Source organism: Canis aureus, chromosome 7 (assembly GCF_053574225.1).
Source record: "Canis aureus isolate CA01 chromosome 7, VMU_Caureus_v.1.0, whole genome shotgun sequence".
In the NCBI taxonomy this organism is placed as follows: domain Eukaryota; kingdom Metazoa; phylum Chordata; class Mammalia; order Carnivora; family Canidae; genus Canis; species Canis aureus.
In genome coordinates, this window is record NC_135617.1 from 6,069,680 (window position 1) to 6,092,184 (window position 22,505).

General features: G+C 38.2%; 1 protein-coding gene and 2 long non-coding RNA genes across 10 annotated transcripts in view; 1 reads left to right on the forward strand and 2 right to left on the reverse strand.

Moving 5' to 3' along the window:
* Positions 1-22,505, forward strand: part of AK9 (adenylate kinase 9) — a 127,653-nt gene that overhangs the window by 55,087 nt on the left and 50,061 nt on the right. For all 7 annotated transcript variants that reach the window (XM_077902807.1, XM_077902809.1, XM_077902806.1 and 4 more), the window contains 7 exons: positions 1,827-1,983; positions 2,813-2,927; positions 4,886-4,956; positions 7,184-7,342; positions 18,433-18,522; positions 19,206-19,406; positions 19,734-19,855. In XM_077902807.1, coding sequence (XP_077758933.1) covers positions 1,827-1,983; positions 2,813-2,927; positions 4,886-4,956; positions 7,184-7,342; positions 18,433-18,522; positions 19,206-19,406; positions 19,734-19,855 — 915 coding nt within the window. The remainder of the gene's footprint in view (positions 1-1,826; positions 1,984-2,812; positions 2,928-4,885; positions 4,957-7,183; positions 7,343-18,432; positions 18,523-19,205; positions 19,407-19,733; positions 19,856-22,505) is intronic.
* LOC144317006 (uncharacterized) lies at positions 1,475-5,642 on the reverse strand. Its single transcript, XR_013382862.1, has 3 exons — positions 4,805-5,642; positions 2,148-2,253; positions 1,475-1,724 (listed from the first exon to the last, which is right to left on the reverse strand). It is a non-coding gene; the product is annotated as an uncharacterized LOC144317006 (long non-coding RNA).
* Positions 11,052-14,431, reverse strand: LOC144316756 (uncharacterized). 2 transcript variants are annotated; one of them, XR_013382610.1, is made up of 3 exons: positions 14,378-14,431; positions 13,788-14,104; positions 11,052-11,280 (listed from the first exon to the last, which is right to left on the reverse strand). It is a non-coding gene; the product is annotated as an uncharacterized LOC144316756 (long non-coding RNA). The 2 variants fall into 2 exon arrangements; XR_013382608.1 differs by lacking the exon at positions 11,052-11,280 and adding an exon at positions 13,232-13,474.

A 22,505-nucleotide genomic window follows, 5' to 3' on the forward strand; every position in this document is an offset into this window, starting at 1 on the left:
CTCAGTTAAAGTATTTTTAATTTTGGCCTGATTAGATTCAATTCTGCAGGAACAGAGTCTCTAAAATCCTTTATGCTTTTTTCCAGAGGCACCAGTAACTTTATAATTTTACTTCTGAATTGAATTTTTGACATCATATTTAAATCCACGTTCAATAACTCTATGCCAGAGAGGAGTGCTTCCAGTTCTTTCTTTTGTGGTGAATTCTTCCTTCTAGTCATTTTGTCCAGTGTAGAGTGGCTATATGAGTGAGCTGAGTCAAAAATATCAACCACAACCTAAGTAAAATGCACCCTAGACAATTATGAAGAGGTCAGAGACCAGAAAATAAAAGAAAAAGAACAGAACAAAATAAAACAAAAGGACCACTAAAATGAAAAACAAATTTTAAAACAAAATAGTAAAAAACAAAGAAAAAGAAGAAAAAAAGGGGGTGGTGGTGAGGAAGTGGTAGTGGAGAGAGAATTTAATCTTCCTGAGAGGACCTAGAGGGTGATCCTCTTGATTCTGAGTGTATTTTGTTCTGTATGTTAGAAGATGCTCAATTCCAAATTTATATAAACCAGCAATACTTATATAAAGACCCAACATCGACCACAAAAACATAAACAAGATAAAAGAGGGGGACAGAATGGGAAGGAAGAGAAAGTATAGTCTCACAGAATGAATCAACATGGTGTTCCACTTGATTCAGGGTGTCTTTTGGTCCGTGTGTTACAAGGTACTGACTTCCACCACTGTAAAACAAAACAAGACCGAAAAAAACAAAAAACAACAAAACAAAAACCCGTATCTCCTATCTACCAAAATTAAATTGAACGTTGAAGGGAATCCAGAAGTGAAAAATAAATGTAAGATGTGTAATTGTAGAAATATGAAAGTCAAAAAAGGAAAAAGCTTAAAAACCAAGAGTTGGTAAAATATTGTAGTTAAGGTGAGAAAAGAGAAAAAACATTGGAAAATTTTAACCTGATATAAAAACAAGTCATAATGAAGAAAAATAAAAACAATCGTCTACTTTTATATACTATTTTCCCTCAGTCCTGGAGCTTTCCAGTGCTGCTCGTTCAGTAAACTCACTTTTCCCTTGTCCTTCCAGCAGTTCTTCTGGGGGAGGGTCTGCTGTGCTGATTCTCAGGTGTGGGTGCCCGGGAGTAGATGCCCCGCCCCTTGACAGGCTCTGGGGTAAAGGGAGCTCCGGAGCTGGCCCTCGGAACCGGATGGGGGCTTCTCCCAAACACCTCTGATGTGGTGCTCCGGCTCTTTACCGAGATTGGACCCCAGTGTGCAGTGAGCTTTCCCTGGGCACCCCTCCTCTTATAGTGACTCCAGGAATCTTGAGGCCTCACTGCCCCTCCTGCAGTTCTGCCCGATTTCCCTGCTAAGCACTTTCCCATCAGGGACATGGATTTTTAAAGTTTCCAGCTCCTCCCGGGCTGGGCTTTTGTGCCCCGAGGCTTTTGAGGCTCTGCTTTTGCCCAGCTAGTTGTGGTTCCCCTCTCCCACTTTATTTTTATTTTTTTCACCTTCCTACCTTGTTTGAAGTGAAAACGGTTCTCTCTGTAGCATTCCAGCTGTTCTGTCTTTAATCTCAGGTTGAATTCATAGGTGTTCAGGATGTTTTGAAAGTTATCTGGGTAATTTTGGGGGACCAGATGAGTTGAAGACCCCTACTCTTCCACCATCTTGCCTCCACTTGAATCAGAAGAATTCAAAAGATAACTCTGAAAAATTATAAGAAGATAAGGTCTGCAAAAACGATTTGCACCAGGAGTATCTTGACTTCTCTGGCTATGATGGTAATATCAGTGTGTCATTTTCCACAGGTAGTGGAAGAAAACACAAATAGGTGTTCTGGTGCCCCAAAGTATGGAGGATGGATAGTGGACAACTGCCCTACTATAAAAGAGCTGTGGATAGTCTTAATCGATAAAGGAATTATACCGGATTTAATAATCTGTTTATCAGATACAGAAAACAACGGTTGGTAAATATTTATCATGTAAATCTAAAAGTGAAGTTTTTAATGCTGACAATACATTTAGTTAAAATACAAAACGGAAAGCCCTCCACTCTCCCTACATACAAATACCACATGAGCCATCCCGTCACAACCCAGAGGTACACAAAATGAGGCACCCTCTCACCAAGTATATGGCCAGGAATGGTGTGCTGGATCATTGGCTGTTCCATCAGGTCCTTACACTTATTCTTTGGAGCTGAGAACTTAACACCCTGTCATCATTATAACTTCTAAATGAAAAACAAGTAAGGCAGAGAGTAAAGACTATACATTAGTCCTTATTCACTTCAAATGGGAAATATTAAGTACCTAAAGATAGCAGAACTAAATTTTAATTATTCTGTCACTTTGAATGAAGCTATAGTAATCAAAACAATATGGTACTGATGTAAGAACAGACACCTAGGCCAATGAAATAGAGTTGAGAGGCCAGAGTTGAGTTGACCCATACATATATGGTCAACTAATCTTTAACATGGAAGCCAAGAATATTCTTTTGTCTTGCTTTTTAAGGAAATGTATTTGAAAAAGAGTTTCCAATGAGAAAATATGATATACCACCTCTTTTCATGTTTTAGTTATTTTCACAATGCCGATATATACCTCTTAGAAAGGATTTCAGACAGTCTCAATATTTTGAAGAACCTACGGTCCATTTAGAGAAATACTTAAAGGGAAATCTATTTGGATATAGGCAGAAATAATTTTTCAACATTAATTTCCAAAATGCATCTTATTATATTTTATAGAGCTTCAAAATTAATGTTATTCTCTTTATCTGTATTTCAGGAAAATATTTACTTAATAGACTGTATTTAGAGAATAAACATGAGGTTGACTCTAAGATCTTTGAAAGATTATTAGATGAACTACAAAAGAAAAAAAAAGAGGAAGAAGCAGCAAGGTAAAAATCTGCCTAGCATAATAAAATAAGTTGATGAATTTTTTATAGCTATTAAATAGCTACTTACAAGTTACATTTATGAAATGCCTTTAACATCAAAACAGTGGTCTACTAAGTAGATCCAATTCTAATTAATTCTAAGAAAAACAATAGTTTTACAAATACTTTCAGAATGTCTAAGTGCATCTGAGTTGTGGATGTTTTCATAGCCCCAAATCAGATTTATTCTAGAACAAATGTTTGCTCTCAGAAGACATTGTAAAACAAAAACAAAAACAAAAACAAACAAAAAAAGTGACCACAGATAAGAGTATTCTTTTTACCATGTTTATCTGTGACTTAAATAATTTTGCTGACTAGTATCCACAAATCAAAGAAATTATTTGATGAAAAGTAAAAGGGGCACCTGAGTGGCTCAGTTAGTTAAGCTTCCGACTATTGCTTTTGCCTCAAGTCACAATCAAGCCCCAAGTCATCAAGCCCCACATTGGGCTCTGCACTCAACAGCAAGTCTACTTGAAATTCTCTTATGTACTTTCCCCTTATCCCTCTCCCTGCTCTCTCTCTCTCTCTCTAATAAATAAATATTTTTTTAAAAAAATGAATGGCTTTAATTACTGTTTTCCTGACGTATCTTCTACAAGAAGTGTAGTAATATCTTTTGAAGAGAAAAGAAGTAACTAGATTTTCACAGGATGGGGAAAGGATGCAGCGAACACTGAATATGGAGAATGACAGCCCTATAAAATAGGAAAACTGCCCCAGCTGCCCCATGAGCAGCTTATATGAATGGGCTCTATTTGACTCCTGTTGGTGAATACTTGGTACAGGTTTTTGATATTATTTTTAAAAGGATGCAGTCAACTCTCTTATACTTGTTTCTTTGTGCAATAATATGCTGATTCCTAAAAGCTAATAGAATTTCTAGGTCAAAGGTATATACATTTTAATTTTTAATAAATATTGCCTTTCTCCATCACTTTTTCTAAATAAGATTGAAGTATTTTCTTTTTTATTTATTTTTTTAAGATTTTATTTATTTATTCATGAGAGACAGAGAGAGGCAGAGACACAGGCAGAGGTAAAGGCAGGCTCCATGCAGGGAGCCCGACGTGGGACTGGATCCCGGGTCTCCAGGATCATGCTCTGGACTGAAGGCGACACTAAACCGCTGAGCCACCCGGGCTACCCTCTCCATCACTTCACTGACTTTCTAATACCTGTCTTCACCATTAAGGCAGGCTTAAGGCTTCAACCCTAATGAAAAACAGATTCCCTCCAGATATTTAAGTTTCCATATTTCTGGTCTCTTCAACTTTCATTATTGCTGTGTTGAAGAGAAACGAAATCAGGAAATAATTTTTCTTAGTACAAAGATAATTATTTATTCAGTATAGAAAATTTTTAAATGCAAAAAATAATAAATAAAAAAAACTCTCATAGTGGCAACATCCAGAAATAATTATTATTAGCAATTTGATTAGTATTCTTCTAGGCTTTTTATCATCATTTATGTAAACTTTAAATACAAATTTTGAATTATATTATACATTGTTTTATATTATACTTTTTTGTCACTTAACATTTTTTGTGGACTTTTCTGGCTTACTCAAAAGGGGAAATGGTACAACTTCTCCCATTTACCTTTTCAGCTTAGAGTTAGATAATTCTTTATTAATTTTGACAGAGTTCCTAATTAATAGCCAAAAAATTTTAAAGTATAACATTGCAACTTTTCTTACAAAAAAAAAACCCCACAAAACAAAAAATGGGGGGAAAACCCTGAAAATTAAGTGGCTTCAACATGAGCAAATTAAACATTTACATCACAAAGTTAAGTACAATGAACACTATACACAATTTACTCTATTTCTTACCACTATAAGCTTCAAATTCTATAATATTGTGAGATATCTGAATTTCCAAAGTTGATTAAATTTTGGATCTTTTCATTTCAGAAAAGCCACTGAAGAGGCATTGAGAATAGAAGACCAAAGACTGTTGGAAGCTATGAACGAGAAAGCGAAAGGCAAACACAGATTTATATCACTAATAATGTGTCATTTAATTTTGTGTTGTTACTGCAGGCAGCTGCAGTATTTCAGGTGAATTCCAGACAGTGCGACCATATTTCCCAGTCTGCCCATGAGAGGTTTAATGCTACGCCTATGGTACTGAAATATTTATTTGAGGCACTTTCATTCTCAGTGTCTCCATTTGGATAAAAAATTATGTGGTCACTAGAGTAATGGAGTCATAGGAAAAGACCTCCGACATCCTCTACAGTGTATGTATACAGCAGGCAGTGTAGGCAGCATGTCTTAAAACGGCTGCCCTTGTCACATGTATGACACATGGCTGTTGGAATTACTTCTTCTAGAATGATCCTGCACGAGTTGAGAAAACAGCCCATCTCTCCTGCTATGCCCATTGTCTTTGAACTTAAACTTTCATCTCCGTTATAGAAGAACAGACTCCAACAGTTTTTTAAGACTGAAGTTCCTAACCTGGAGTTCATGGATCAAATTCAGTGGTCTGTGAGCTTGAAGGGGAAAATAATTACAACTCTATTTTCACTAACCTTTACCTGAAATTTAGTATTTCCTTCACTTCGTAATGAATATAGGCAACAAACCCTAATAGTATCAGTAGTAGCTTGACTTCATTGCCAGTAGAAACAAAGATATTTTCATATCACATTACAATTTAATAGATCTTGTTTATGCTTCATCACTATTCCAAAGTGATGGTAGTTTTATTAGGCCAGTTGCTAGTTCTTGTTATTTAATGCATTAGTAAAGATGCACAAATATCCTACAGCACAAAATTCATTTTGATATCTTCATAACTATATTTCAATATAAGTGGTTTCTCATGTATTTTGTTTGATGGGTTTGAAAGCACTATTCTAAGGAGGGTAAGTTTCACCAGACTGCCAAAGGGTCCATGACTCTAAAGAGTGAAAAGTAATCTATTTAAGTTTTCCTTTGTAGGCAAAAAGCCACCCCAAAACTAAAACAACTACCATTTTTATTCTGTACATGTTGGATCAGGACTTAACACGGGGTTTATCTTCCTGAGGAGCTCAGTTCAGGCTTTGGGTGGCCACCTCGGAAGCCAGCCCTCCAGGCCCTTGCAAGCCTTCAGAGATTGCAACCCTAACTCACATCTTCCTTTGGCTTCGTGAGAGACCCAGAGCCAGAACCACCAGTTAAGCTACTCCCAAATTCCTAACTCCAGAAACTACAGGGATAATGTGTGATTATTGTTGTTTTAAACGTGACGTTTTGGAGTAATTTATTATGAAACAATAAATAACTAATATAACACATACTTAGTAAAACAGATAGTATAAAGATCTTAAAACACTTTTCTGTGCATTCGTAACTTACCTGGTACACAGATTGTCCATTAAAATTGTAGAAAAAGGGGATGCCTGGGTGGCTCAGTGGTTGAGCATCTGCCTTCAGCTCAGGTCACGATCCCGGGGTCCTGGGATCGGGCTCCCCTGCACGGAGCCTGCCTCTCCCTCTGCCTGTGTCTCTGCCTCTCTCTATGTGTCTCTCACGAATAAATAAATCTTTTTTTTAAATTCTAAAAAAAGTATTAGAACTTTTTACACGCCTCTGCATCATTATATAAGCTTTTTTTATTTGTGTTATATAAAGCACCTAATATGGATAAGAATTCAACTTATAAATAACTATAATAACAATGTATAAATGCATATTGGAAATATTTGATAATTTTTTTTTTTATTATGAGAGATACTCAGTTGAAAGACATTGTGAGTTTTGCTGTATAGCACATAACTTCATCCCAAATCCTAGTAGGATTCAGCAGATGCTGCTTCTTCCTTGGGTATATCACATGATTCCTCTTGATGACACAAAACAGTCACCACAGTGTAAATCACCCACTTAGAAGCCACATGCACATGCACTGCAGTCCTGGTACAGACCCAGACCTCTCAGGAACACTTTAAGTTGTTTTGCTCTGGGTGTTTAATCACCAGGTTCAGATCAAAATTTGGATGCCAGAGATATCTCATACCAGATGGCCTCGGAAGATATTCACTGGGGGAAGAAATTTCCACCAGAGTCCAGAAAACTTGAAACCCCATGCTCCAGGAGGGCAGGGCCATTCCTTATTCTTTGTTTTGGCCTCAGCACTTACCAGAATACTTGGCACCCAATTAAATACTTGTTGATCTAAACTGAATAATAATTTATTTCTCACTTTTTTTTTTTTTCTAGAAGTAGAAGAGACTGAACTAGAGGCTGATGAGGAGATTGAAGGTGAGGAGTCAGAAGTTCAGGAAGTGCCTGGGGCCCTGGAGGCAGCCAAAGAGACCAAGGGATCCTTACCTGAGGAGTCTGAAGCACCAGAGGGCCCCGAAACAGAACTCGATTCAGGTTAGACTCTACTGAGGGCTGTGTCCTTAATTCTACTCATGTCTATTGGATGTATCTGTGTGTGCGCGTGCATGGCTTTGTGTCTTTTCTATGTTAATCAAATGGAAGCAGGCTAAAAATGGTGACATGAGCTCCCAGAGAGCAGCCATTTAGTCCAAATCACATGGCTGGTAGTGTGGTAGGAAAGCCAAATCTTCTCTGCCCTGGTGCTGGCACTCAGGAGTAGGGCCAGCTATGCAATCTGTGAGTCATATGATTCAAAAAGCAGGAAACAGTGCCTTTAAACATACTAAAATATCATGCTTTTTCTTTTCTCCCATGGCCTCTTTTCTCAATTTGTCATGGTGCTTTTTGTTTGCTAATTAATCTCACTCTAAGAAAAATTTTAAATTTTATTCACTGGCGTAAATTTTACTGTTCGTCTTTATGTTTTACAATGCTATTTTTAAACGTAGATGTAAGAGCATTTAACTTATATGCACAATCACCAAAATTACACAATTTGTATTTTGCAGCATTGACACGCGTACGCATTTCATTCCTTTTTTTTTTTTTTTTTTTTTAATGAGTGTGGGAGGGAGAGGCAGACGGAGAAGGAGAGAGAAAGAGTCTTAAGCAGCCTCCAAGGTCTGTGCAGACCCTGACAGGCCTCAATCTCACAACTCTGAGATCACGACCTGACCCGAAACCAAGATTTGGTCACTTAACCGGCTGAGCCACCCCGGCTCCCCTTATATGTATTTCATCCTTAACAGAATATCACATCAGTTTCATGCATGATTAACTAACTGAGCTTTTTATTTCACTTCTTAATATGCACATATATTCTATGAACACTCTCTACCTTTAGTTTCCTAACGCTTAAGGAAAGACTTGGAACTCTGGGTTGCCCTATCTTTTCCTTTCCTTCCATGTCATCCTTTTCAGCCTAAGTGTTCAGCTAATATAGGAAAGTAACATGAGTGAGAAAGGTTCCCTGGTTGTTCATGACTCTGAATGCTATCACCTTTCAGCATCTGAAGCAAGGTCTAGTTTAAAGGAAAGTGTGGTTTCTCAGGGCTGCTTGCTGGCATCCTCCCCGCCCCCCACCACTCGGTCACACTCCCTCATATGTGGGCCCCTGGAATTCTGTGGTCATGACAGGGCATCGGGGATGCTCATGAGAACATGAGGGCGAGGGACGGCAAACGCATACTGTGCATGTCTCTGCTCACATGCCCTCTCTTTTGTCCCATTGGAGTCCCTGTTTTGCTTACAAAATAGTTCAAAGATAAAATTACTAAAAATGTCAAAATGACAACCAAAGAGCCTTAATCTTTTAAAAAAAATTTTAATCTATTTATTCATGAGAGACACACAGAGAGAGAGAGGCAGAGACACAGGCAGAGAAAGAAACAGGCTCCTTGCAGGGACCCCGATGTGGGACTTGATCCCGGGACTCAATCCTGGGGCTCCAGGATCACACCTGGGCCCAAGGCAGAAGCTCAACCACTGAGCAACCCAGGTGTTCCCAAAGACCATTAATCTTACATGTGAGGCCACTCTAGGCAAAAGACCTTGTGCACCTGCGCTGGTCGCACACTCATTAAGGCAGCCCTGCCTCAGAGGTCCAAGTTGGTGGACTAGTGAAGGGCAGAAGGAGTCTACAGGCAACGAAAGTCAGATACTCTCAGGAACCAGAGAGTATCTTAAAGCAGCAAGATGGGAGACCCCACTGTGGTGGGAATGAGGCACCTAAATGCTTTCAGGCAAGGTTAGTATTGGATTAGAAACTAATCCTACAAACTAAACATGTTCGGATGCCTGCGACTAGATGCCAGTCTGGAGCAATGAAGTGCTGGGAACCCGCTGTCAGCTGGTGAAAGAACCAAGACCAAGGGGAATTTTTACAATGAGCAGTCCAAGTTCCATGTAGATCATTTTTGCTACAAGATTGGCATTAGCATTATGGGACAATAAGTATAAAATCGGATCCCCTGTGCCAGACAGAGGAGTTAGCAGAATGAAACATGCAATTTCCTTTCAGGAGTTCCATGCCTCTGTTGACTTGAGCTCCTACCCAGAAACTTCATTGGTTTTTTTTTGTTGTTGTTTTTGTTTTTGTTGTTGTTGCTGTTGTTTCTGTAAAAACAAATGTTTTTTTGTTGTTGTTTGTTTAAAATCAATTAATTAACATATTATTAGTGTAATTAGTTTCAGAGGTAGAGTTCAATGATTCATCAGTTGTATATAAGAGTCCTCTCTCATTACATCATGTGCCCATCACCCAGTTACTCCATCCCCCCACCCACTCCCCTCCTGCAACCCTCAGTTTGTTTCCTATGGTGTGTTGCCCTCTCTGATTTCATCTTATTTTATTTTTCCCTCCCTTCCCCTATGTTCCTCTGTTTTGTTTCTTAAATTCCACATATAAGTGAAATCATGATATTTGTCTGTCTTTCTCTGATTGACTTATTTTGCTTAGCATAATACCCTCGGCTCCATCCACATTGTTGCAAATGGTAAGATTTCATTTTTTTTGATGGCTGAGTCATATTCCTATATATATAAACCACATCTTTATCCATTCATCTGTCGGTGGACATCTGGGCTCTTTCCATATCTTGGCTATTGTGGACATCGCTGCTATAAACATTGGGGTGGAAGTACCTCTTCAAATCACTATGTTTGTATCCTTTGGATAAATACCTAGTAGTGTAATTGCTGGGTTGTGAGGAAGCTCTATTTTTGACTTTTTGAGGAACCTCCATACTATTTCCCAGAGCAGCTGCACCAGTTTGCATTCCCACCAACAGTGTGAGACGGTTTCCCTTTCTCCACATCCTCGCCCACATCTATTGTTTCCCAACTTGTTAATTTTAGCCACTCTGACTCGTGTGACCAGAAACCTCATTTTTTTCTTCCGGATCTAATCAATTTGACTACAATTCTTCCACCCACCTATCTTTGGCAAGAAGACAGGCCATAAAATACCAAAAGAAATAAAAGATACTGACATCTATTAAATATGACATGTCAAACATATCCTCATAGTTCCAATATCCACAATATCTCACAATTAGTATTTACTAACATAACAGGTCTAGGGGACAATTTACTTTTGTTGCTTTTTATCTGATTATTTCCCCCCAGGGAACCTACTTTGGATGTTCTAAAGCCAGCATCCTACTCTAGTTAGGGTCAATTCTAGCCCAATTCTAGACAACGTAGACGTAACTGGGCTTCTCCAGGGCAGGTTCGCTTCTGTAAAATGTATCTGTTTCGGTCATATTAAACCATATTCTATTTCACAGAAGGGCCTGTATCTGATTTAGCGAGTGATTACTTCTTCTATCCAAGGGTCTTCTCCTCTAAATTACTTAAGGAGGCAAATTTTTTTCTCACCTAAAACTGCCCTGTCTAATCACAAAAAGACAAATACTGTATGATTCCACTTATATGAGATACTTAACATAGTCAGAATCATAAAGTCAGAAAGTAGACTGGCGGTTGCCAGGGGCTCAGGGGAGGTGGGGAGTTATTATTTAATGAGTACAGAGTTTCTGTTTCACTAGATGAAAAGAGTTATGGGCTGAAAGGTGGTGATGGTTGCACAACAATGTAGATGTGCTGGATACCACTGAACTGTATACCTAAAATAGTTAAGAGGGTAAGTTTTATGTTATTTGAATTTACTGCTATTAAAAGAAAAAAGAAAAAAACCGTTCTAACATAAATCCATTACTTTTGGAATTTTTAAGCTTTGTCCAGAGTCCCCCGATTTGGTAGGCCAATGATGGCTGCCAAAGATATGTCACATCCAAATTACTAGAACCTGCCAATCTTACCTTATTTGGAAGAAAGATCTCTGTAGATGTGACTAAATATCTTGAGATGCAGAGATCACCCAGGATTATCCAGGTGGGCCCAAAATGCCATCACAAGTGTCCATATACATTCTGTATGTTAGTAAATTGAACACCAATAAAAAATTTAAAAAAATTAAAAAAAAGAATACAGTGAGGAAAAATAGAAAAAAAAAAAACAAAAAAAAAACAAGTGTCCATATACAAGGGAGGTAGAGGGAGCTCAGACTCACATGCAGGGGAAAAACCCATGTTTAGGTGGAAACAGACATTGCCTTGCCATGATATAGCCTCAAGCCAAGGAGTGACAGCAGCCCAGAAAAGCTTGAACAGGTGAAAAGTGACTCTCCTCTAGCACGGCAGAGGTGGCACAGCCCTGCCAACACCTTGATTTCTGACTTCTGGCCTTCAGAATTGTGAGAGAATACATTCCTTTTTTTTTTTTTTTTTTAAGACACCAAGTTTGTGGCAGTTTTTTTTGTTTTGTTTTGTTTTTTGTTTGTTTGTTTTGGCAGCCACAGGAAACTAATACATAGCCACAATAGGTTTTTGTTTTTGTTTTTGTTTTTTTTTAATGCCTCATGCTAGAGAATACATCTTTTCCTCTGTCTTGGTCCACAAGGTAATCATTTCCTCTGTCAATACTCAGGATGACTGAAGCTTCATCACAAACCTGTTTTCACTCTAGCCTTCTTAGAATGGAATGACATATGTGTTGCTTAGAATCAGTGCTTTCAGGGTCATTACATTTGGATGCATTCAGAGGCTAATTAATCACTTTGATCGTCCTCAATTTGCTTAGGTATAGGCAATTACGTGGAACTTGCAAGCAGCTGAGCTTAGAGTAACCATTGGCTCTCATCACGATGCTTTATTCTAAGCCTTTCATGGTCCTGTAATACAGTCAGCTATTAATAAACATTAGGAAATACATTCTTTTAATAAATATTTATTGAATCTCTTCTAAGTGTCAGGCAAAGAAACAGGCGCTGCCCTAGGTACTAGGGACTCCACAGTGATCAAGATAGCCAAGGAGTTGTCATTCTATGAGTAAAGAATAAAACAAGTAATAACTAAAATAATTTATGATAGTGTTAAGTGCTATGGGTAAAATATATGAAGATACTAAAGCAGAGCCTAGTGATCTAGTAGATGCTCAATAAATGTTTGTTTAATGAATGAGCAAGGTGGAGACTAGTGGGGTGATTTGGAAGAGGCAAGACTAAACATCATGATCAAGGAAGAGTGTCATCTGGGACAAGGCAAGGCAGAAATGCTGAAAAGGGTCTGTGCAAAGATCCTTCTACTGCAGAGGTTCAGAGGTGGGCACAGTTCAATGGGCAAGAAAGGAATTGAGTGTGACTGGGACATGGTGAGCAAGAGAGAAGTGGGGGAGGATGAGATTGAACAGCAGAGGCAGAGGCCAGAGGCTTAGAATGTTTGAAGCTCTGAGTGCAGGTATTCACTATGATCTCTTTAACATTTTTTACATTTCACTTTGGCTACTATATGACACCTTATGTCATTGTTCTGCACCTCAAGTGCTTTGTTAAACAGGGTTAGGAATATTTACCAGATCCCTGGGTGGCGCAGCAGTTTGGCGCCTGCCTTTGGCCCAGGGCGCGATCCTGGAGACTCGGGATCGAATCCCACATCGGGCTCCCGGTGCATGGAGCCTGCTTCTCCCTCTGCCTGTGTCTCTGCCTCTCTCTCTCACTGTGTACCTATCATAAATAAATTTAAAAAAAAGGAATATTTACCAAACAGTTTTTAGAGGGGTAGGAACATCTTATTTAAAGCACCTAATGCTATGTCTGGAAAGCAAGTGATGCTTTGGCATCATCATCACCTGGCTAGCACTTAAAGATTTGTTCTTCATCAGCTTTATGTGACTTCTAAAAAGGCCAGAGTTCAGGATTCCTACCCGCAAAAAAAGGCTAAACTAAACCTCAGCACTCTCAAAATCAATAGTTACATCCCCTCCCCTGATATCAGAAGGAAAGGAACCAACATTTTTAAAAAGATTTTATTTATTTATTCATGAGAGACAGAGGCGGAGACACAGGCAGAGGGAGAAGCAGGCTCCATGCAGGGAGCCCAACGTGGGACTCGAACCCGGGTCTCCAGGATCATGCCCTGGGCTGAAGGCAGCGTTAAACCGCTGGGCCACCGCGGCAACTAACATTTTGGGCTTGTGGCAATCAGGATAAATTCCTGGAGCTGGAGATTGGGGGTCACCCTCCCTCAGCCATGCAGAGAAGGGTAACATGAGAACAAAAGCACAGCTCTGCCCGGAAAAAGAAGAGTGAGTTAGCAACACTGTCTGCTACTGGATATATAATATAAAGTGCCCTTCGTTGCTCCTTTGCTAAATTTTCACTAAATCCCACATTACTCTCCAATGCTTGTTTTCAAGTAGACTGTTGGGAAATGTGTTAGTCTCCTAGGGTTGCCATTAACAAATTACCATAAACTTAGTGGCTTCAAACAGCAGAAATTTATCCTTTCACAGTTCTGGAGGCTAGAGGTCCAAAATCAGGATACAAATATGGTCTCTCTCTCTCTCTCTCTCTCAAATTATCTTACTGTACCATACTCACTCTTCTTGTGATGCTGTAAGATGATAAAATGCCATCGTGATGAGATGAACTGGGTTGAGTGATGTATGCATTGTGGCGTAACCGTTAGGCTGCTGTCGACCTTCCGACAGTATGTCAGAAGAGGATCATCTGCTTCTGGATGCGGCTGACCACAGTTAACTGAAACCGCAGAAAGCAGAACTATGGGTGAGGAGACTACTGTGTATACAGTAAATGATCCGCATCAAAATCACCTAGGTTTCTGATGGCCAACAGACACATGGAAAGATGCTCAAAATCACTCCTCATCAGGAGGACAAGGAAATACCACCTCACACCTGTCAGAATGACAAAAATCAAAAACACAAGAAACAGTAAGTTGGCAACAATATGGAGAAAAGGGAACCTTTGTGCACTGTTGGTGGGAATGCAAACCAGTGACACAATGCACAGTGGCTACTGTGGAAAACACTATAGCAGTTCCTCAAAAAAAATAAAAATAGAACTACCCTGTGATCCAGTAGTCACACTACTCAGTATTTACTGAAAAATACAAAGACACTAACTTGAAAAGATTTATGCACCCCCGTGTTCATCGTAGCGTTATTTACCATAGTCAAGTTATGGAAGCAGCCCAAGTGTCCAGTGATGAATGGATAAAGAAGATGTGCTGTGCACATACAATGGAACATTATTCAGTCATAAAAAAGAATGAAATCTTGTCATTTGGACCTAGACGGTAGAATGCTAAATGGAATAAACCAGTCAAAGACAAACACCATGACCTCACTCAAATGTGGAACTTGAGAAACAAAACAAATGAACAAAGGAGAAAAGAAGAGAGAGAGAGAGAGAGAGAGAGACAAACCAAGGACAAACTTCAATATAGAGAACAAACTAGTGGTCACCAGAGTGGATGTGGATGAGGTGATGGGGAAATAGGTGAAGGGGATAAAGAGTATGATTATCTTGATGAGCTCTGAGTAATATATGGGATTGTTGAATCACCATATAGTTCACCTGAAATTAATCTAACATCGTTATGTTAACTACATGGGAATTCAAATAAATAGACATTTTTTAAAAAGAATCACCTAGGGGCATCTGGGTGGCTCAGTCGGTTAAGCATCTGACTTCAGTTTAGGTCATGATCTGGGGGTCCTGGGTTCGAGCCCCTCAGCCTGACTCCCCACTTAGTGGGGAGTCTGCTTCTACCCCTCCCTTTGCCCCTCCCCCCACTCATGTTCTCTCTCTCCCTCTCTCAAATAAATAGAATCTTTAAAAATAAAAAAGAATCACCTAAGTTTCTTTGTTTATTATTGGAGTTCAATTTGCCAACATAAATTTCTTATTTTAAAGGCTCCTGAGCTCCACCCAACTTCTGGTTCAGTAAGTCTAGGATGGAGTTTAGAAATCTCTATTTTATTGAACACCTCTAGTGATTCTTGCTGACAATTATGAACTGTCATAAGAAAAAAAGTGGGCTGAAAAAGGTTTTATAAATGATCACCTTTAAGTCATAGAAAAAAAATATTGTACCTATTAAAATCTAATCCCAAAAACATAAACTCAAGGATGACTCAGCTGCACTGTGTATCCACAGGTCCCAATGAATTGATATGTTGAATAGAATATAGAACTTGAAATTTGGAAAATGTCTATCAGACAGTGACCATAGTTCTGATATAATTGATGTTGAATTATTTGTTTAAAAACCATCCAGGGGTGCCTGGGTGGCTCAGTCAGTTAAGCATCTTGATTTCGGCTCAGGTCATGATCTCAGGGGCATGGAATCGAGCCACACATTGAGCCACATGTTGGGCTCTGTGCTCAGTGTGGAGTCTACCTGAGATTCTCTCCCTCTCCCTGTGCTTGCCCACACTTTCTCTCTCTCTCTCTCTCTCAAATAAATTAATAAATACATAAAATCTTTTAAAAATAAAAATCACTTGGATGTCCAGTCAAGTTTGATTTAACATACTAATTATAGGAAATGTAGAATTCATACAAATAGAAAGATGGGAGAAAATCACCATAGTTCTGCCAGCAAAAGGAAATAAATATTTAATATTCTGATATATTTCCTTCCATTTTTCTAAGCATGGTATTTTGTTTTGTTTTGACTTGACTGGATTCAAGGCTAAGAGAAAGTTTTTCTCTGGAATATCTTAAGTCTTATAACAGAGTCACTCTTATAAAGTTTCAGTATGACGGTTCATACTGAAATTGTTGATAAACTTCCTCCAGATAGTATTATAAGAGGCACAACTCCTCCACACTGTCGAACGCCCACTAGTGGATACATCCACTGGGAAAGGCCTGTCCTTTCCAGCCCATTAGAACTGGCCACGAATTTCTGCAGCTCGGTGGGATTAGGACTGTTGATGATTCCATGGGGGTGTCTCCCAGATTCCACAGTTTCTCCATTCCTGAGGTTTCAGTTCTGATTTTCAGTTCTCTTAGTCATCTGGCCTGTATTTTTGAATAATTTCTTAAGCATCTAGTGTGGTATATTGTGTGAATTCTTGCAAATCTATTGCTTTCATGCGTGAAAAACAACTTAGATGCTACTAAATTATTGTCATAGCCTTTTCCTTTCAGAATTCTGCTGTTGATATTATGCTATTGTCTTCACAAGGAAAAATCTGATATTACTTTATTTGTGCCCTTTTTTTCTTTTCTGCAGGGATGCTTAAAACATATTCGTCAATACTACTTTTTTTTTCCAACTTTGCTAGTATGTGAGTGATTTTTCCTGGAATTCAGTGAGCTCTTTTTACCTTTATACTAGTCTTTGTCTGGTTCAAAATGGTCTTCTTCAATTGCATCTTCATTTATTGCTTCAGATTCCTTTTTCAGGATCACTTTTTATTGCTTTTGGTTAGATAGTTTTTGTTTCTCAACCACATTAATCTTCTTTTCCCTGATAGTTTTTAATCTCTTTGTTCTTTTTTCTCTGTATTCTTTGGAGAGCTGTTATCCTTCACGTGAGATTTATTTTCTGCTTCTTATTGCCTCTCTCCTAATACATACTTGAATTCTATTGCATTTTAGATTTCCTTCCATTGTTTTCATATTGCAACTAGTTTCTTGTATTTCTATCTTTATCTTAGGTTGGTCTCTGACTTTTTGCTTCAGGATTCCTATTTCATAGGCTATGTTGTCCTCCTGTGCTTTTTGAGTACACCAACCATGTATTTTTTTTTCCAACCATGTATTTTCTAAAATTTACTCTGCTTTATAGAAGAAATCTTTTTCTTTTTTCCTTCTTTTTTTTTTTTTTAGAAATCTTTTTCAAAAGCAAGTTCTTCATCTAAATTTGGATTGATACTCTCTTCCCCTTCATTATAACATCTTTTCATGGGCCTTGTTGTTTTGTCTTTGTTGACTTCTCCTTGAATGGGGCAGACTGTGTCCAGCTATAGCAGGTAGAGCAGGGTAATCAAAAGGAAGGGTAGGTAGGAGCCACATACCTATTTATAGGAGCCACACCCAACCACCCCCCCCACATACACACATATGTGCCTTTCACTTTGATGTTTTGCCTGATACTCTCTAATATGGACCTGAAGGTCAAGTTAATGTGCGTTGACCTAGTTCAAGTGGTGATATTTAGTAAGTATTCATCTTGCCTTACTCTTCTAGACTGCAGCTGGATCTCTGTCATCTCTGACTATTGCATCCCGTAATTAGTCAGAGACACTGAGACAGTTTAGAATTCTCCGTATATTCTTGGTGTTGTTGCCTTTGTCTTCATTTATACTTTAGATAACTGAACACTTTAGAATTAAATATGCCTGGAGGCTTGTCCTCTTCTACATCCTACTCTCTTTTGAGTATTAACTATGGAATTCTATAGAAAGAGGACCCAACTATTACTTTAGCTTGGAAGACAGTTTCCAGTGTTACAGAATGGATATATCTCTATATATTATGTTATATGTAATAATATTATAATTATTATAATTATAGTATATAATTATAATAAGTGTCGTAATTCATACAATATGTAGAAATATGATATATTTCATATAATATTATATAAAAATGTATTTGGTCTACACAAAATTTGGGTCTCAGAACTAGGAGAGACTATGGAGTGAGAAGTTAGATAATCAGTTCTTTTTTCCCTGAACCACTTATGCTGGATCTGCATGTGAGGCATGTCTTATCTTGTCCAGGAAAACAGTGTTTGAGCTATACCGTCAATAGCGATATTAGTTGAGATTCTCCTCAGTTTTGCCACACCTACACCCACAGCTGGGACTTTGATATATCATTGTCTGTCATTGCTGCTTTATGATCTTTTGGTGTATTTTCATGGGTTATCTTAAGAAATTAAAAGAAATATCAGGAACTGATGGTCTGATACCATGTGAACAGAAGTTTGAATAATATTTAACAACAGTTATCCACCAGAATTACATGTGTCATGTGTCAATTATTATTTTAGTCAATGTCCTTTTGTATATTTTTAAATATTCTTCACTTTCTGCCTGTATTATTAAATATTTTACACCATACTTTACTAAACAGGAACTGTAGTTTCACTTAAACGTAGTACATACAATTAAACTGTGTTTTGAAATTTTCTTTGTACCAAAAATTTCATAAAGGAATAAGGTTTTAAAATCCAAATGCTAACTATTAGATTTCTTTTTTTAAGTATCTGAGCTTGCTGAGGATACTACAGTTGGAACAGAAATTTCAAAAGGATCCAAAGAGGACCTGGAAACTAAAGAATTATCTGAAACAGGTTAGATTATAAAAGTAGTTAATGTGTGAAAGTACTTTTCATATTCTTTTACAAAGGATCCTGTCCCTTATTTTAGGCATAGTACCAACTTCCTACTTATTTCTTTCTATGTTGTATGTCAGTTAATATGTATTAATTTAGCTCATTACATTAAAAATGTATGTAGCCAGCATATAGTTCTGTTTTTCATCCAATTTTATTTTATACATTCTATTAACAGTTAAAGTTGCCACATGAATTTCTTATTAATTATCCATAATTTTGGTCTTATTAGTAGATAATTCATCTGAGCCAATATAAGAAACAAAGCATAAATTAAAATATGAATTTATGAATTTATATTACTTAGAAAACCAAGTTTCTTTCAAATGTTTTTAAAATATTGGGATCCCTGGGTGGCGCAGCGGTTTAGTGCCTGCCTTTGGCCCAGGGCGTGATCCTGGAGACCCGGGATCGAATCCCACGTCGGGCTCCCGGTGCATGGAGCCTGCTTCTCCCTCTGCCTGTGTCTCTGCCTCTCTCTCTCTCTCTCTGTGTGTGTGACTATCATAAATAAATAAAAAATTAAAAAAAAAAAACAAATGTTTTTAAAATATTATAAACTATAAATTATTTTGGCAATATAGCTAAAGATACAATTTTTTAAAGACCCTTTCTTCTTTTCTCTAACCTTTACTCAAAAGTTGTACTCCCTGAGTTTCCAGAAGATGCTTATCCCGATGTTCCTGAAATGGAACCAATTAAAGAGAAGATTAAATATTTCAACCACATCTGGAAACAGCTGGAAGCAACAATCAATGAGTCTTTCATTCCAATTTTAAACTTGGAGATTGCTGACAGAACTCCAGAGGAACTACTTCAGAAAGTAGTTGAGACTATGGAAAGTAAGAGCTGTAATTGTAACATTTATTGTCAGAACAGGTACTCTTATGAAAAGTGGCCATGAAAGTTTGCAGCCTTTCTTGACTAAGTAGAGCATTCAGTATAGTCTGGGTCGAGGTTTAAAATAATTAAATCTGCCAATCAGAGCAGCACAGGGCACAAAGACCACTGGCCAAACCAGCCAGTTGTCACATAAAAAATTTGTCAAGACCCATGCGCATACAGATTTAAAGTAAGAGATCACTTTTCCTAATCTCTGGCTATTGCGCTATGCTAATATCCTTTTATCCTAAAAATGTTTTCCCAAAAGTTACTTTTTTTTTTTACAGAACCTTTCCAGTATGCTGGATGGGAGCTAACTATGGAAGATTATGATGAAGAAACAGAAGACTATCAGGCTGAAGCTGAAGTTGATGAAGAGGTGGAAGAAGAAGAGGAGGAAGAGGAAGAGGTATGATTCCTTTATTATTGCTCATTCACATGGGTCACATCCTTGAAAGTGCATATATCCAGAGTGGCAACTAGCACTTTCAGACCCCAAGAAAACAAGCAGGCATCCTCAATTTTATAACTCAGCATTTTTCAACACACTTGGCCTCCACCCAGCTTCCCTTGACCCCTGAAATGCCAGGGCTACTTAGACAGTATATTACACCTATGAAAAAAAGAAAAGGGAAATCTTTTAATTTTCTTGCCATGCAAACATCTATAGGTATTAGATACAGAAACATTTAAGGGAAATGGGTGTTCCATGTAAAATGGGTGATGGGCACTGAGGGGGGCACTTGACGGGATGAGCACTGGGTGTTATTCTGTATGTTGGTAAATTAAACACCAATAAAAAATAAATTTATTATTAAAAAAATAAAATAAAAAATAAAATAAAATACAGATAGCAACGGCCTCTTTGAGAGGCTGCTTGCATGATAAGGAGCAGGGGGGGGGAGAGGAGTAGGTCATTATCAGGCACTAATCTACTCCCTTAGCACCAGAATTTTGATAACCATTCTCATTTGATAGCCACCCAATTTAGGTATCTAGTCACTTTCTATCCCTAATAAAATAGGAAGTGATTTTTTTTTTCAAAAGCAAATTTCCATTTATTCAAAAGGTTACTGATCACAAAATTTAAACTTTAAGACATAATTTTTTTAACACTTTGAGTGTTTTTGTTTGTTTTTGGTTTTGTATATTTTTTAATCTTTTTTTTTTTATTGGAGCTCAATTTGCCAACATATAGCATAACACCCAGTGTTCATCCCATCAGGTGCTCCCCTCAGTGCCCGTCACCCAGTCACCCCAAACCCCTCCCACCTTCCCTTCCACTACCTCTTGTTCGTTTCCCAGAGTTAGGAGTCTCTCATGTTCTGTCTCCCTCCCTGATATTTCCCACTCATTTTCTCTCCTTTCCCCTTTAATATCTTGTACTATTTTTTATATTCCCCAAATGAATGAGACCATATAATGTTTGTCCTTCTCCGATTGACTTACTTCACTCAGCATAATACCCTCCAGTTCCATCCACGTCGAAGCAAATGGTGGGTATTTGTCATTTCTAATGGCTGAGGAATATTCCAGTGTATACATAGACCATAGCTTCTTTATCCATTCATCTTTCGATTGGACACCCGAGGCTTCTTCCACAGTTCGGCTATTGTGGACATTGCTGCTATAAACATTGGGGTGCAGGTGTCCCGGCGTTTTACTGCATCTGTATCTTTGGGGTAAATCCCCACCAGTGCAGTTGCTGGGTCGTAGGGCAGGTCTATTTTTACCTCTTTGAGGAACCTCCACACAGTTTTCCAGAGTGACTGCACCAGTTCACATTCCCACCAACAGTGCAAGAGGGTTCCCTTTTCTCCGCATCCTCTCCAACATTTGTGGTTTCCTGCCTTGTTAATTTGCCCCATTCTCACTGGTGTGAGGTGGTATCTCATTGTGGTTTTGATTTGTATTTCCCTGATGGCAAGTGATGCGGAGCATTTTCTCATGTGTTTGGAAGTGTTTCTTTTAATTTGGAGTCTTATCAATTCTTTCAAGGTTTCTAGACCTGATTCCAGCATAGGAGGAGGTTCTCCACAACACAACACCAAGTAGTTCTTGGACACCAGCAGAGTCTGAGAAATCAGCTCAATTCTGATACTATCCACCTGGTGAGAGGATCAGATTCCACAGATTAATGGTTCAGTCCTAAAGGACCACTCCCCCATACCCCACCTCAGACCCAGGTTGTTTCCTCTGCTTCTGACTGCCTGATTAGGGATTCCAATAACCTCCTCAATTAATTTGCTAAGACAGCAGAAACAGGAAATTCAGGAAAACATTTACCTACATTTACCAGTTTATTAGAGGATATGATGAATGCTAATCCACAGCCAGGTAAATTGATACATAGGACAAGGTCCTGAACAAAGAAGCTTCTGTCCTTGTGGAGCTTGGTGCCCTGCTTGGTGCCACAAGGAAGCTTTTCTAAAAGAAAAGTCCAAAAAGCTGTTCTCTTCGATTTTACGGGGGCTTCATTACAATGTCATGACTGACTAAGTCATTGGCCATTGGCTGATTCAAACTCCAGTCTAATCCCACCTCAGAAGGTTGAGGGTGGGACTGAAATTTTCAACCCTTTAATGAACAGGCACTAACTTGGATGAATCTCAAGGTGAAAATTATGTGAAATTATGTGAAAAGAAAGAAGCCAGACAAAAAAAGAATATATACTGTTGATTCCATTTATATAAAAATTTAGAATGTGCCAACTAGTTATAGTGCTAGAAAACAGAGCACCAGTTGCCTGGGGATGGAGCAGGTAGGAGACAAAAAGGGACAGGAAAGAGAGATTTTGAGAAGAAATGTGAGCAAACTTCTGGTATTCGTGAATATGTTTATCATCTTGGTTGTGGTAAATACACAAATGAATACTTGTGTCAGAACTAATCAAATTTTTTTGTACAGTGTTTTAATGTCAGCTATACCTCAGTCAAGCTATTATAAGTGTTAATGGTTGTTATCTCTGAGTGATGGACTTATAAGTAATTTTTATTTTTTAAGTGCTTATCTATACTACCTGTTTTTTTTAACGTTAGAAAGATACCATTTTTACAATA